At 41.6% G+C, this 14,949-nt stretch overlaps 1 protein-coding gene across 2 annotated transcripts; it reads left to right on the top strand.

Moving 5' to 3' along the window:
• Positions 1 to 829: 829 nt before the first annotated feature.
• Positions 830 to 14,936, top strand: LOC149602799 (complement decay-accelerating factor-like). 2 transcript variants are annotated; one of them, XM_089860357.1, is made up of 6 exons: positions 830 to 1,240; positions 1,334 to 1,363; positions 1,460 to 1,672; positions 11,158 to 11,355; positions 12,210 to 12,386; positions 13,932 to 14,936. In XM_089860357.1, exons 3-6 carry the CDS (start codon positions 1,516 to 1,518, stop codon positions 14,207 to 14,209), a joined length of 810 nt encoding a protein of 269 aa, XP_089716483.1. In that variant the 5' UTR covers positions 830 to 1,240; positions 1,334 to 1,363; positions 1,460 to 1,515; the 3' UTR covers positions 14,210 to 14,936. The 2 variants fall into 2 exon arrangements, with proteins under 2 accessions (XP_089716483.1, XP_089716482.1); XM_089860356.1 differs by having other exon boundaries at positions 830 to 1,363.
• The last annotated feature ends 13 nt before the right edge of the window (positions 14,937 to 14,949 follow it).

Here is a 14,949-nt window from a genome sequence, read left to right as displayed (position 1 = left end):
ACAGAATGAATCCCCCTACCAGTAGGAAAAACACTACGGAGCCTAAGAGACTTATGACGTCGAAATTGGTAGAGACGAACTAGTAACGTTTTTCGGTGGTTCGACTCTGTATCACCAGGTGTCCTCATGATCGCAAAACAATAGCATTTTGGATCTTTTAATCGTAATTTAAAAATCATTAATTAAACTAAAATATAAAAACATATATATTTTCAGAATCCTTATTTGTCTATCTATCGAAATAAATTAACCTTATAGGGATTTATTGCAATGAAATTAAAAGAAAGTATCCCTTTAAGGCATCATTGCTATTTCTACCGATAAATTTAAACCATTGTTGTCTAACGTCATGATTATTTGGAAAATAAAATAAATAAACATCCTTTTCTGTGTTTGTGCAAGGCGGGAATGAGCATTTACAAGTCATAGTAAATTTTAAATTGAAAATTTAAATTCAACCTACTCCCTTGACTTTAAATTGAATAAAGAAAAACTCATGAACTTGAATATATTCAACTTTATTCTTTAGTAATAAACAATGTGTAAGTTGTGTTTAAAAATGGAGGCAATATTTTTCACAATCTATAAAATAACACCAATTCTCAGTTTTTATTACAATTTCAACCAACAATGTCTTTAGTAACACCAATGTTCTAAAAACGAAGTATTTTAAATTTCGCGCCAAAGACCAAATTTTCCCGCCATCTACCTGTTACTGTTGGAAGTAAAACATCCAGTGGTTACCGCGCATGTCAATGGGCGGGGCTTCACCTTTCCCCACTCGGTCTATATCCCACTCTATGAGTTAGGAGGGAAAATGGGGGTCGAACCGGAACGTGTAACACGTACCGCAACGCCATCTACCGTACAATAGACTAAATACTTTGACTCTGCCAGTCTGTCTTCTGCTACTATTATAATAGCTTTTTAGTTTTGACGTTTACTTCTTAAATTAACTCTATTATTTATAATGGGCGTAAAGCACTGTGTATTCCCTAACAAAATAGTTAAAAGTAATAGTTAGTTAAAAAAATTGAACCCTTGAAAGGAATCTAATGAACAGTCCTGATTTGAATGTCCTCTGTACGAGTTTGCGCAACCGATTATCTCGACTGTATTTATTTGTAGCTATCATTTATGCAATCATTTCTGTAATATAAGCTTTCTTACCCATATCGATTTCATACACTTTGATAATGTATCAGAGTGGACCTTCAATGATTTGATATTCAAAATTTTTGTAAGCTTAGGGTTTTACTTCAGTAATGAAGACGTTTCTTTAGCTGCATGTCTGTTAAAAACATGTTCAAACTTTTCTTCATCTTTGGTGTAGCATTCACCTGTCAAGCGCATGAAAATAATGGTAAACTTTTTTTTCTATAATCTTGCTTAGTTGGTAAAATTTATACTTAACAAAGGGTAATTGTGACTGACGTTAATATAACATAATTCCTCGCAGACTGTCTACTCCCTGAACCTCCAAAAAATGGATACTTGATAAGTGACCAATGGGGTATGGTTACTCATAGTATATATGACCCGGATATTACAAAATACGTAATGGAAGATACATCACTGGCATTTTCCTGTGACCGTAAATATAAACTTGAGGGCAAAGAACTGATTTCCTGCGTCAAAGGCTCATTCCAAGATGAAGTACCTGTGTGTGTCAGTGAGTACCCAACATAAAATCGAGGTTACGGAAGCCGTTGAAACAGTTTTTGGCAATAAATTTGAGATTGAATTGTTTTGAAATAATTGAACTCAACGGTTATATGAAAAGTACAATATTAACCATATTACGCAGAACTGATAAGCCTTTTAAACAAGTCTACATACACTTTGCAATATAAATTTTTCGAAAGTAATGTTTCATAAGTAGTGGTCGGCATTTGGATAGGATAATATCTGTTTGTTTTATCTTTATCCATAATTTGAAATTATCCACGGGAAGTCTATGATTAATGCAATGTAATCACGAATAATCATCTGATTATTATCCATGGATAACTGATTAACCAAAATTCTGTGGATTATCTTGTCCAAACGCCGACCACTATTCATAAGCTACTTTACAAAACTTAGAGGTGGTTTGTGGCGAAGTGTTTTTGGTAGAGAAGGAAAGCTATCGATTTCGTGACGTCAGGATGCTCGAAACAGGGGTTATAGCAAGAAGAACGGCGACTACTTTGAATGTTTAGAAGAGTGGGGCTTATATTTTCAAAACTCGCGATCGCCATCTATTGGGCTTACCCTCTTATATTTTGGTGGAAGTCTAAGTAAATATTTTATTACACCGCAAGAAAACCACATGTACTTAAAGCAACTACTATTGAAAGAAAGATCGGAAATTGCAGCCAGTGAGTTCCAGTGTGAGATAAATATACACTCATGTTAGGAATAGCGCCCATAATCGACGGTTTTAAAATTAATTCCACTTAATTGGGAGTTAATTTGCATAGTCTTCCGCTTTGGTTTTCTACCAGTCGGCCGAGACTGGTCTTTTGACCCTATAAGGAAAATATTAATGGCCTTTTGTTGTTGAAATAATAGCGTTATATTAGTCTATTTCACTATTTACTATTAAGTCTGTATTTACATCGATATAGAATATATGTCCTAAAAGTAGCAAGACTATATTCAGAGCGGAGGTGCGCAAAGGTTTTCAGGCTGGCTGAACCACTTGGCATTGCTTAAAAACGCCAATCAGTGACCGCAAATAGGAGGTCGGAGCGACCGAATTGTCCTGGAGTCTTGGGCCGAGCCAAACGGACTCTTTTTATCAAGGATTATAGGGGGTGGAAACGAATTCTGAGTGAAATAGGCGCCGTAACTTCGGAAACGATTGGGTCTGGTGGGACGCTTAAAAAGGTGGAGGAATACTCGGGACGAAAGGTAGGTGGTACTGCCCACCTACCTTTCGTCCGAGTTTGAAGTATGAAAACTTGACAATATTTGGCGCCATCTAGTCGGCCTAATTTTGCTTCCATATGCCAAAGTTATTTTAAACTATTTTCCTCATAAATAAAATTTTCAATCGAAACACTAAATTCAAAAACAGATTTATGTACATAAATCCGTTTTTGCTAAATTTCATATTAAGTTATTTTTTAATAATTATTGCTTCCAAATTGTTGCAAAAATAATAGAGTACATAGATGACGCTGCAAAAGGGAAACGCAGCTAGGGATTTATTTGAAAGCGCTAGGCGTCACCTTGAGTTGTTACTTCCGCTTTCAAGGACGATTGAAAAGATTAATAATTTGATTAAAAAGAAGGAATTTAACTTCTAACGTATAGTGATTAAACCAAACATGATTTTACTTTGCTTGAAAAAACTTGCTTTGATTTTAAAATCTTTTCTTCTTTCGCGCATAAGAATGATAATTTTACTCCATAGTTAGAAGTTAAAAACATAATTTAATCAAATGTTTGGTCAAATAATCCTTTCAATCCCCTTGAAAGCGGAAGAAAGAACTCTAGCAGACGCGTCTAGCGCCTTCAAATAAATCCCTACCGGCTTTTCCCTATTGCAGCGTCATCTACGTGCACTATTATTTTAGCAACAATTTCGAAACAATAATTATTAAATATTATCAGAAGTGAGATGAGACCAGAAGTACTGAGCTAACCAAATTCTTCACTCGGCGAAAGTGAATATTCTTGATAACACACGAACGGTTGGCCCTCTGGTAGCGGTTTCTGAATTTTCCCTCCAAAATGTGAGACGCTCGTGGCGGTAGACGGCCGAACTAGATTCCAGCACCCGCGTCCGTGATCCGCGGCTTTAGGTTGAGGGGAAGGGGGTAGAAAATTGTTTTGGAACTCGACCAATTTTTTCCTCTCTAGTTTTAGCGCGTGGGAAGCGGCATAAAATCCTAAAATTTCTTCACTAGTGCCAGGATCTACTATCAATGCTAGAGCCCTTCACTTCTAGTCTCATCTCACTTCTGATATTATCTCTATATAAAAATTAGTGTTTCAATTGCAAATTTTATTTGTGAGCGAAACAGATTAAAATAACTTTGGCATATTTAAGTAAAATTAAGCCAACACGATGGCGCTAAATTGTGTATAATTTTTAAGTAGCCCACCTAGTGGTCGGCATTTGGATAGGATAATATCTGTTTGTTTTATCTTTATCCATAATTTGAAATTATCCACGGGAAGTCTATGATTAATGCAATGTAATCACGAATAATTATCTGATTATTATTCATGAATAACTGATTAACCAAAATTCTGTGGATTATCTTGTCCAAACGCCGACCACTAAGCCCACCTGCTTTTCGTACCGAGAATTCCTCCCCCATTTTTAGCGTTCCACCAGATCCAATCGTTTCCGAAGTTACAGCGCGTATTTCTCTCAGAATTCGTATCCACCCCCAGAACTGCCGAGACGTCGGAAAAAAGATTTTCCCGCCGACATAAAAATCTCGAACCCGAGTTTTCGAGTCTTCTTCCCGTCACCCGACGAGGTATTTCTGCACCGAGAAACCGAACCACTTGCTTCCAAACAAATATGGCCGCTACTCCCGACCAAATCGCCGCTGCGGTAGCCGCTGCGATTCAAGCCGTTAATATAGCGCGAGACGCTCCTCGATTCAACCCAGACTCCCAGCACGTGTGCGACTGGCTAACGGTTTTTAAGAAAGTGATACAGGCCGACCATAGCCGCATATCCAGCCTGCCCACGGTCCTTGAAGGCAAGGCGATCAATTGGTTTTCGTCGAAAATCCGACAAAACGACGCCGCTCAAGTAACCCCTACTTGGGTAGAATGGGAAGCTGAACTGATATCAGAATTTGGCTGAAACTCAATAGCCACTTTCAATGAATTACTATCCCGCAAACAACAACCCGGTGAATCACCGGTAACTTATTTCCGAAACGTCACGGACTTATGCTCCCGTGTCAACCCCTCAATGCCTGAAGTAGAAAAAGTTCATCATTTATTCAGGGGCCTATTACCGCAGCTACGGGAAAAAATCGTCCATATGAACCCTAGCACTACAAAAGATTTCCTATCGAACATCCAACTCCTTTCTACCACGGAGTCAACCTTCACTTTCTCCGAAAGCCGCATCATGGATGTTTTGGCAACGGCTTTGGCCGGTAACTCCGTCCCAGCTACACCCGCAGCTACTACACCCTGCCTCTATCAAGCCCCCGAGGACGAGGAACTCTCCAAACTAAAAAAGGAACTACGGAGCTTAAAAGACGAAAATCGTCTCCTCAAAGAGGAAAACAGCGAAATACGAGAGGATAACCGCCGAATGAGGGAAGAAAATCGCCACCTCCGGTCCGACTTAGGTCACATACATCAAAGCAATCGATGTTCCCTATGCACTCGTACCGACAATCTAACCTCCTACTGCCGTACCCATCTTCCTTCTCGCCCAGTACATGAACAAAACACTCCTGATGCCTCTAGCAACTCACAACGTGGTTTTAGGGACGGTCCCTCAAACTTTAGGGGACGAAGTCCATCACCCTACCTGAACAATAACAGAGACCCCTCAAGAAGGGATTCCACACCATCTAGAGGTCGCAGTCCTTCTCCTTACTTCCCCCAGGGACGAGCTACCTCCCCCTACCCGACTACACGACGATCAGACTCTCCACATAGACCGGCAGAGCAAAGATTCAATAACAATCGAGACCAATTTAACAGCAATTCACGAAATTCGGGAAACGACAACCGACGGTGGAGATAGGGGATACCCCACCGTCATCGCCTATAGAGCACCCCCTTCTCTTCCAACGCAAACAAAACCGGACCCCTCCGGCCACACCTTTAGAGCAACCCCTTCTTCTCCAGTCCGAACAAAAACTAGTACAGATCAAAGGCTGTATAGATGGATCCGATAACCAACTCAACGTTGTTTTAGATACCGGGAGCATCAAAAACATTATCAGTCAACAAACCGCCCGGGGGCTAGACTTAAGAATAACGCCAGCCGAAAACATAGTCTTCAGAGTTGCTAACGGTGACGGCATAAAACCTGTCGGAAAAGTCAATACCTGCATTCAACTCGGGAAAAAGAAGCACATCATCGATGCTTTTGTTATTAATGATTTTACGTACGACTTACTACTTGGATTGGACTTCTGTTCCACGAACCGGGTCGTGATTGACTTTGGGTCATCACTAGTATCCATTGAAAACGAGACCCTCACCTTTCATCACCCATCGGACTCTGACGAACCAATTAAAATTCGTGTTCTAAATGATCTCTCCATTCCACCTACATCAGAGGCCATCTTGAGAGTCACGTGTTCCGAAAACGAAGCCACCCTTCTCATCGAGGGGGCCGATAGAGTAGTTCAGCAACACGGTCTTCTTCCTTGCAAAACTCTCTCAGAATTTCACAAAGGCCAAGGATTCTTACGGGTAGCAAACCCCACCAAGCAGACGATAAGTTTAAAAGCCGATACCCTGGTGGGAAATGGATACCGTGTCACTGACCTCAACTATCTGGAAAAGGATATCTCATCAAGCGAAACCCTACCCGACGACCTCCATATCGGAACCCAACTAACCCATCAAGAAACAAACGCATTAAAAACTATGCTACGCAAATATCCAAAGATATTTTCAAGACACAGCACTGACCTTGGTCGCACATCACTCGTACCGCATCGCATTAACACAGGAACAGCAGCACCGGTTAGGTGTCAACCTTATCGCAAATCATACGCCGAAAGGGAGACCATTAAGAAAGAAGTCGACAAAATGCTCGAGGGCAATATCATCCGAGAATCCTGCTCGCCTTGGGCCGCGCCGGTAATCATGGTAAGAAAAAAGACGGAACCCTACGTTTCTGCGTAGACTGGCGCAAACTAAACGCCGCCACAAAAAAGGACGTGCATCCGATTCCCAGAATAGACGACACCTTGGACCGCCTATCGGGCTCATCACTTTTTACTACCCTAGACTTAGCACAAGGATATTTCCAAGTCGAACTCCATGAGGAAGATAAGGAAAAAACAGCCTTTGTTACACCCGACGGCCAGTACGAGTTTAATGTCCTAGGCATGGGCCTATGTAATTCCCCTGGCACCTTCCAGCGCCTAATGCACAAGGTTCTTGGGTCCCTGATGTGGCAAGTCGCGCTTGCATATCTCGACGACATTATAATTTTCTCCCGCTCCTTCGTCGAACACCTCATACATCTAGAAGCAGTCTTGAAGCGCCTCGAAGAAACTGGCTTGAAAATAAAGCCGGAAAAGTGCTCTTTTGCCCAAACTCGTATTAAATACCTTGGCCACGTTATTGACGGCGACGGAGTCTACCCCGACCCTCATTTGATAGATGCCGTGGCTCATTTCCCACGTCCAGAAAACGTCACGGCAGTCCAACGCTTTTTGGGCCTCGCCGGCTATTACCGGAGGTTTATAAAAGGCTTTTCGTCCATAGCCAAGCCCCTGTCGGACCTCACCATTAAGAATGCGCCATTTGAATGGACCTCCGAGGTGGAAACAGCATTCAACACACTTGGGGAAAAACTAACATCATCACCTATCTTGGCTCATCCGATTTTTGAAGATCAGTTCGAACTCCACACCGACGCTTCCGCCTATGGGATTGGAGCAATCCTTAAACAACGCCGTCTGGGGAAGGAGCATGTCATCGGCTACGCTAGTCGTCTTTTAAATAAAGCAGAGCAAAATTACAGTCCCACCGAACGGGAATGCTTGGCAATAGTATATGGTACGCAAAAATTCCGACCGTACCTTTATGGCCGACCCTTCAAAGTTGTCACGGATCACCACGCCTTATGCTGGTTGAAATTCGTTCGTAACCCTAATGGAAGATTGGCCAGGTGGGCGCTTCAATTACAAGAATTTGACTCCGTTATAACCCATAAAAATGGAAGGATACACAAGGACGCCGATGCTCTATCGCGAGCCCCTTTTAGTGGGGCCCCCCAAGAAGAGATACCCCTCCTAATAGCTGCCGTCAATCAAGCCAACACAATGAACCAACTTCGAGCCTTCGATATCGCTAAACTTCAACGAGAAGAACCTTTCTTCGGACCTATTATCCAATACTTAGAAAATCCTGGGGGACACAATACGAAGATCGTCGCGAAAGCAGCTAAGCCCTACAAGTTGATGGGAGATCTCCTCCATCGCCAAGTAAAAACTGACGAAGGGTTCAAGCTAGTAATGGTCGGTCCCAAAGAAATCCGTTCCCTGATTTTAAAAGCACTACACGACGACGCCACCTCGGGCCACTTAGGCTTTCGCCGTACCTGGGAGCGAGTAAAACAGCGCTTCTTTTGGCCGAAAATGTTAAAACACGTTGTTAACTATGTCAGTTCATGCATTCCATGCAACAAACAGAAAACCTACCCATTCCGACCGGCTGGGTTTTTACAACCAATACCCTCCACTACAAAGCCATTCGAACGAATTGGATTAGATAAATTGGGCCCATTCCCCGACTCGACTTCTGGCAATAAACACATTTTCGTATGTACCGACTATTGTACAAAGATGGTCGTTGCAGCCGCGGCGCCTCGTGGGACCGCTGAGGAAGCAGCATCCTTTCTTTTGAAAGGCGTACTATTAAAGTATGGCTCCACCCGCGAGCTCATCACTGACAGGGGCCGAGAATTTGTCAATGCCCTTCTCCAAGAACTAACACGACTTTTCAAAGTACACCATAATACCACCACCGCTTACCACCCACGTACCAACGGTCAAACTGAACGATTCAATAAAACCTTAGCCGATATGATGTCTCAGTATGTCTCCGAAGAACACTCTGATTGGGACCAATTCCTTCCCCACCTTGTTTTTGCATATAATACTTCAATACACAGTGTTACCGGCTATTCCCCATTCTATCTTTTACACGGATACGAAGCCGATTTAAACCTAGACGCCGCCCTTGACCTCCCGGCCAGGGCTCTTAACACCCCTTTCGGACTACACAATATCGTATATGCTCAACGAGCTCGAAACATGGCAGCCGAACGTCAAACTCTAGCGCAAGACAGAGACAAAAAACGCTTTGATAAAGGCCGCCGCGAAGTGACTTTCTGCGAAGGCGACCTCGTCTTTCTTCGAACTCCCCGACGTGTCCCCGGGCGTTCAGAAAAGCTGTTACACCAATTTAGCGGACCCTACAGTATTATTCGCCAAACAGCGCCCAACAATTTTGAAGTAGTGGATTCTACTGGGAAGAAGAAAGATATTGTCTCGGCGGAACGTTTGAAACCATACCATCCCCGACTACCCTTTCAGAAGAAAGTTCACTTTCACGACACCCCAGTGACCCATATTTTTAACACCGAAGAGGCGCCCACTACGTTCCATCCGGACCAGATCGCTCCTTCATCCACTACCAGAACCAATCCCATTGTACCCATAATGGTACCCAGCATTGGAAAAAATCTCGTGCAATCCGGGCCTAGTCTTACTTCACCAGTGGACACTTGTCCCTCAACTCTCCGACGCTCAACACGCCACCGTCTCTCACCAGATCGCTACGGTTACCCTTCACCGTTTTAATGCGTTATAGCAAATTAATTCGCAAACAGCAACGTCGGGCTGTTGCACGTAATACCCGGATTACTCAACTCTCCCCTATGACATCATTTGCCACGTCTCGCTTGGACCTTCACCTCTCGGTATTGGAACCGATATGTCCAACCACCTGTCGCAATATTCGTGATCACTGCCTCACCCCGGACATCATCGACGCATATCTTGCACTCATCAACCGCACCGCATCCCGTTCCACCTTCATCTTCCCTTGCCTTTTCTACACCACTTTGCAAAAGGTAGGGGCCGCGAAAGCCTCAACATTCGTCGACCAAGAGGAAGACCTCTTCGGCTATTCATTACTACTTATCCCGATTACCCGTTTCAACCATTGGAGCTTGGTCGCTATCGACCTTGACCATCACCGCTTTCAACACTTGGACTCGTTTCCACCGAATCTTAATCTTCTAGCAGAACTTCTCGCCTTCTTCCAGCGCGAAACATCACTGCGGGGTATTATTGATATGTGTTTTGAGAATTTCGATCGGACTGTGCCCCCACTACCGCGGCAAATGCATGGTGTTGACAGTGGTATTTTTTGTTGTGAATTCGCGCGGTTAACCATCATACGTGGTGAGTACAAGTTTAACGCCGCGGACGTACCCGCTCTCCGGCGGAGAATCCGGACTGAACTCCAACGTCAACAATAATAATAAAAAAAAATGCTAATAATAATATCATCTCAGTTTGGTTTGTAAATTTTTCCCTGTTTTATAATCGTAACTTTAATCATAACCCTCTTTTTGAGTTTGTTTTGAATATTTTTTTTGTCTTGTTTTACTAATTTCTTGTGTACATTGCTTGTATTTTTTGCCACTTAGTTTGTCTTGGCCCCTTTTTGTAACCGCCGGGACGGCGTTTTCCTTTGCGGGGAACTGTCAGGTATAGATTAGCCAAGGAGCCAAGATAAGATCATGAAAGTCCGTGCGAACCGGCCAGTCTCCTGGTTTATGGGCCACCCATGCCGCTTGGGTATAAAAGGACCCCTCGCACGGGCATTCGAGAGATTCGCTTCGGCGACAGTAGAGGGATAAGACCATTGGTGTCCAGCCCCTACTAGTTCGTCTAAGTTCTCCGCTCTCAGATAGAGGGATAAAGACCCTTGTTGTCCAGCCCCTATTCGAGAGAACGTCCCTGCAACCCTGACTTAGGTTCCGGCGACCCCTTGTTCATATACCGAATAAAGAATATTTAAACGTACCATACAACTGTCGTCTCACTTAAGAATAAGCCTATTCCGACTTATCCGTACAAATACTGACGCGACACTATTTTGTTTTTAAATGGTAATGTCACACCACGTGACACAAAAACCCGACGTTTTCAAAATGGCGGCCATTATTCCGTACTCGGAAGTTAATAAAGATTTTTGATCTTAACAAGATTCACTGGGAATCCACGTTTCCGCCACCCGTCCCTAGTTTCTTCTATGTCTAACTTTATATGCACTGGGCTAAAAAAGTGTTCAACGTTTTGAAACTGATAAACATTAACCCGTGAGCCACCATTTAGTTTAGAGCAAAGGTGGCGTACCAGAAGCTCATATTCTTCATATAGAATAAGCTCTGAGAAGACGGCGTTACTCAGATCTCTAAAATTTCAGAAAAATATTGTGACGAGCCACCTGCTATTGAAAACAGTTACTATAGGAGATATGCCAGGCCGGTGTTCAGGAAAGGAACTAGGTTGTTGGTCTACTGTGCTGAAGGGTATCGGCGTGAGAGTGGATCACCTAAAATAGTTCAATGCATTAGGGTTGAAAACGAACTTAAATGGTCAACGGATCTTCCCATATGCGAAAGTAAGTTTTCATTTTTCAATCTGTATGCAATGAAAATTAAAAACATTGTTAAGGTTTAAGCTTTTCGTAATAAAATTTGACGCTCAGAATTATTTATCTGGAAACAGTGTTAATTTCATCTTCAATGCGTTTGTATTCTGATCATCAGGGCTCTAAATTAGGGTATTTCTAGTAAAGACTAATTCAGAAAAATTTGCTCGTAGGCAGTGAATTAATTTCGTGTAATCGACTTTAGGTGCCTCTAGCGGCGCATCTTAAATGCCTACGAATGGTTTCGTGCCCCAGTAAAGTTCTCTAAATTGTTCCAATTTCCAAATTTGACTATTTCACTTCGAAGTAATAGCGAGTTCCATTTATAGTGAGATATTTTACGAGTTATATTGACTTGATATTATAATAGGGAATAATTGAAGCTCGATGTTAACTCTCATAATAATCAATTGCAAGTATTCAATTGTTAACTGACCATTGACCTTTGTACTGTACAACTCTTCTGATAAATATTTTGTCTTAAGACGAATAACTGACGCCGTTACAAACGCTGTGAATCAATAACTTTAAAAAGTTGAACAAGTTTAGCTCTTTCGAGTGTAGTCTGTAGTCACAAGCCTCCTAGCGTCTGCTATTTTGATAGTAACTTGATTAAAGAAAAGGGAAAAAAACTAAATTCTGGGAAAATTATAATTTTCCATCAGTGCCAGACTCGGGAATTATTATTTTTTTTTTCGATTTACACTTTGAATCTGTAACTATAAACGCGACATCTATCGTATTTCTTGAAAATTATTGCTTTCAGTATGCAGTGATTCGAGGTCGTAAAACCACCTCTTATACCATTCTGTCCTTCATTTCAGAGATTGCTAGCTGCGGAGATCCAGGTACACCCTTAAACGGTGAACGTGTCGGCAATAGTTTCCACGTTGGTGATACAGTAAGCTTTTCATGCGGTGGCAAGGACGTACTCGTTGGAAGTGAAGTATTGACTTGCAGCTATGATGGTGTATGGGATAATCCAAGACCCAGATGCCGGCGTTAGTATGAAATTATACAGAAAGTCCATTGGACCGATAAATAAAAAGTGGCGCCTCCAGCTAACCAAATTTCCATTTCAAACGCTATCAAGAGCAAATATTTGGGAAGGGGGCAGAGAGAATTTATAATAGGGAGTGGAAACTGAGGAATATTATGTAGCTCAAAAATCACGTGATCAAAAAAACTGGCCAGGTCTATTTCCGGTACTATTTTTTGTGGCCCCTCCCTCTAGGGCGGGTCTAGAATGTTGCGGGAGGGTCTAGGTGAGATGGACACTACCTTTTTAGGGAAAGGGAAATGTCTGACTTAAAATAACTCCAAATGACGCCAGTCGCACTCGAAATCGCGAACCCTTATTGGGTAATTGTACAACCATCAGTGATTGAGGGCAAACTTTAAAATTAAAGGAGTCATGTGACCGGAAATTTACCTGGCCAGTTTTAGCGTCGCAGCCTACTTGTTTGAGCTACAATGTATTTAGCACTGTCAAGGGCAAGAGCTTCCACTCCCTATTATAAATTCTCTCTGATGGGGGTATGATAAACATTGCATTTAATGTGCTAATCACGGCGGGGCAAAATACGTAGTGAAAATCACACGAGCAGTGACAAACGCTCTTTGTAAAATATGAAGGAAATCTATTTCGTTAATTGGTGGTGGGAAGGAAAACGTAATACTGCTTTGCACAGTGGCCAATTGGTCTCGTTCTCACTCATTCTCTCGTCGCAAAGAAACATGACATGAAGCGTGCACGCAAAATTTGCGCAAAGTCGGTAAACCCCATTCCTCACGACACAAGGATACGGGGCCAATACTGATTTAATATCCTTTGAGGAGAGAAAACTTGTTACCTTGAAAACGGGGCGTTACGCAATTGCCTATTGTTGCAACTTTGATGATTTCATTGATGAAATCTGAATTTAAAAAGGCGCCACTGCAGGCTTGCGGCCGAGGCGGCTTTGTACGATTTAAATGTTAGTCCGCCGTTCGCACATATAGGCATAGAGGTCCCCTACAAACCTCTGGTAACGCCCTGTAACTTTCGTTTTTAAAACAAGTGGAGATATTTTCTAAATGTTTAATTACACAGATATGTCTTATTAATAGTTGAAGAATCAATAAAAAAAATCTTCAATTTTCCTCTTTAACTTCCCTTTAACAGATTCAGTCGCTTATTTCAAACTTACTGCGGAAAATTGAATTTTTTACCCCTTTTCCATCTCCTAAACACATCCATGTCCATTAGGTTTCGCAAAACATTTGCTTCTTTAAAGAGTAGTAGACCATGCTACGAAAAATCTAAGATTAAAATATGAATGTGATTATTAAATCTTATAATGAAAGTAATGGTTTTTTTTCTCTGAATACCGACTTTGTCACTATGGATTGCGAACCGTTCAGATAAACTGTTCGTAATCGTTCAGCTAGTAGAGCTTTGTTCCAGCAATTTGTGCTTTACCCCACTAACAGATGCACATGAACAATCACAATTAACGCGTGTGTTTCTTTTTTCTAATTCAAGCCATGTAAAACATTATTTCTAGCGCCTCTATCATGTCCCGATCCACCGGTTCAGGATCATGTCCAATATGAAGCCGTTCATCAAACTCGTGACTATTTCATCCCCGGAGACGAAGTAAACGTTTTGTGTGACGAGGGATTCGCCATTTACGAGGGCATTGACCACAATTTCTGTACGGATAAAAAATACGATTACTATGAAGACGAAGAAAATATTTTGAAATTAAGCGCAGAAGTGGGAAATGAACCTATTCCACCTTTTTGGAGCGAAACATTTCCCAAGTGCGAAGGTACAATCTAGAATTTCAATTAAAAGTTTCCAACTGATTTAATGAAGCATTTACAAGAAGAGGTATTATTTTGGTTCCCCAACTTGTTTTAGTAATGAAAATATTTGACCAACACTAATATTTTTGAATGAAAATTGTAATAATGCTTGCGAAAGAAATTAGTACACAAAACTAAAGAATTATGAAACAGAACGTGAAATGAGAAATAGACAAAACACGTTGATTTTGCAAATGATTATAAATTATTATCTAAATGGATAATGTTATAGATTTTGAAAAGGAAGTAACATTAAATGAATCAGGTTTAAAAGTTTCAATATCGCCATGGGTCTGAACTTCGGAATTAAACTTTCAAGCGTTATCTCATCAGTGCTAATGTAATTACTGAAGGTGGAATGAAATGAAAGGAGTCTTGCTTATTGCAAATAGTAATTGCTCTTTCATGAGTCTGCAATTTGGTATAACATTTACTTCCAACGGTTGGTCGCTTCCACAATGTGTATTGTAACAAGTCAATGTAAACGTTTTAGAGAAAAGGGTTCCAGGGAATTTCATATTGGTTCGGTAGGTTTGTTATAGTTTGCATCGCCATGGTATTTTTAATCACAACATTAGAAAAATGGGAAGGCCGGTTAGAAGTTCAGGGAAAAACCCGTGAAGGTCAGGGAAATTTGGAATGAAAAACCTATTGCAACTCTGTGAAATTGTTCTTGATTTCACTCTCAATATCTGTTTGAAGTCGCCGCGATTG

The sequence above is a fragment of the Phalangium opilio genome, unplaced genomic scaffold (genome assembly GCF_054372755.1).
Source record: "Phalangium opilio isolate 3A_F unplaced genomic scaffold, DU_Popi_V2 ptg000352l_1, whole genome shotgun sequence".
In the NCBI taxonomy this organism is placed as follows: Eukaryota; Metazoa; Arthropoda; class Arachnida; order Opiliones; family Phalangiidae; genus Phalangium; species Phalangium opilio.
Note: the sequence above shows the minus strand (reverse complement) of the source record. Positions and strands in the feature narration are given on the sequence as shown.

What these genes read in the sequence shown, in the direction of transcription:
- LOC149602799 (XM_089860356.1), top strand. Translation starts at nt 1,288, where the DNA reads ATGTCTGTTAAAAACATGTTCAAACTTTTCTTCATCTTTGGTGTAGCA. An exon ending in GGATCTTCCCATATGCGAAA is followed by an intron (nt 11,356 to 12,209) that starts GTAAGTTTTCAT and finishes CCTTCATTTCAG; the next exon opens with AGATTGCTAGCTGCGGAGAT. An exon ending in TCCAAGACCCAGATGCCGGC is followed by an intron (nt 12,387 to 13,931) that starts GTTAGTATGAAA and finishes CATTATTTCTAG; the next exon opens with CGCCTCTATCATGTCCCGAT.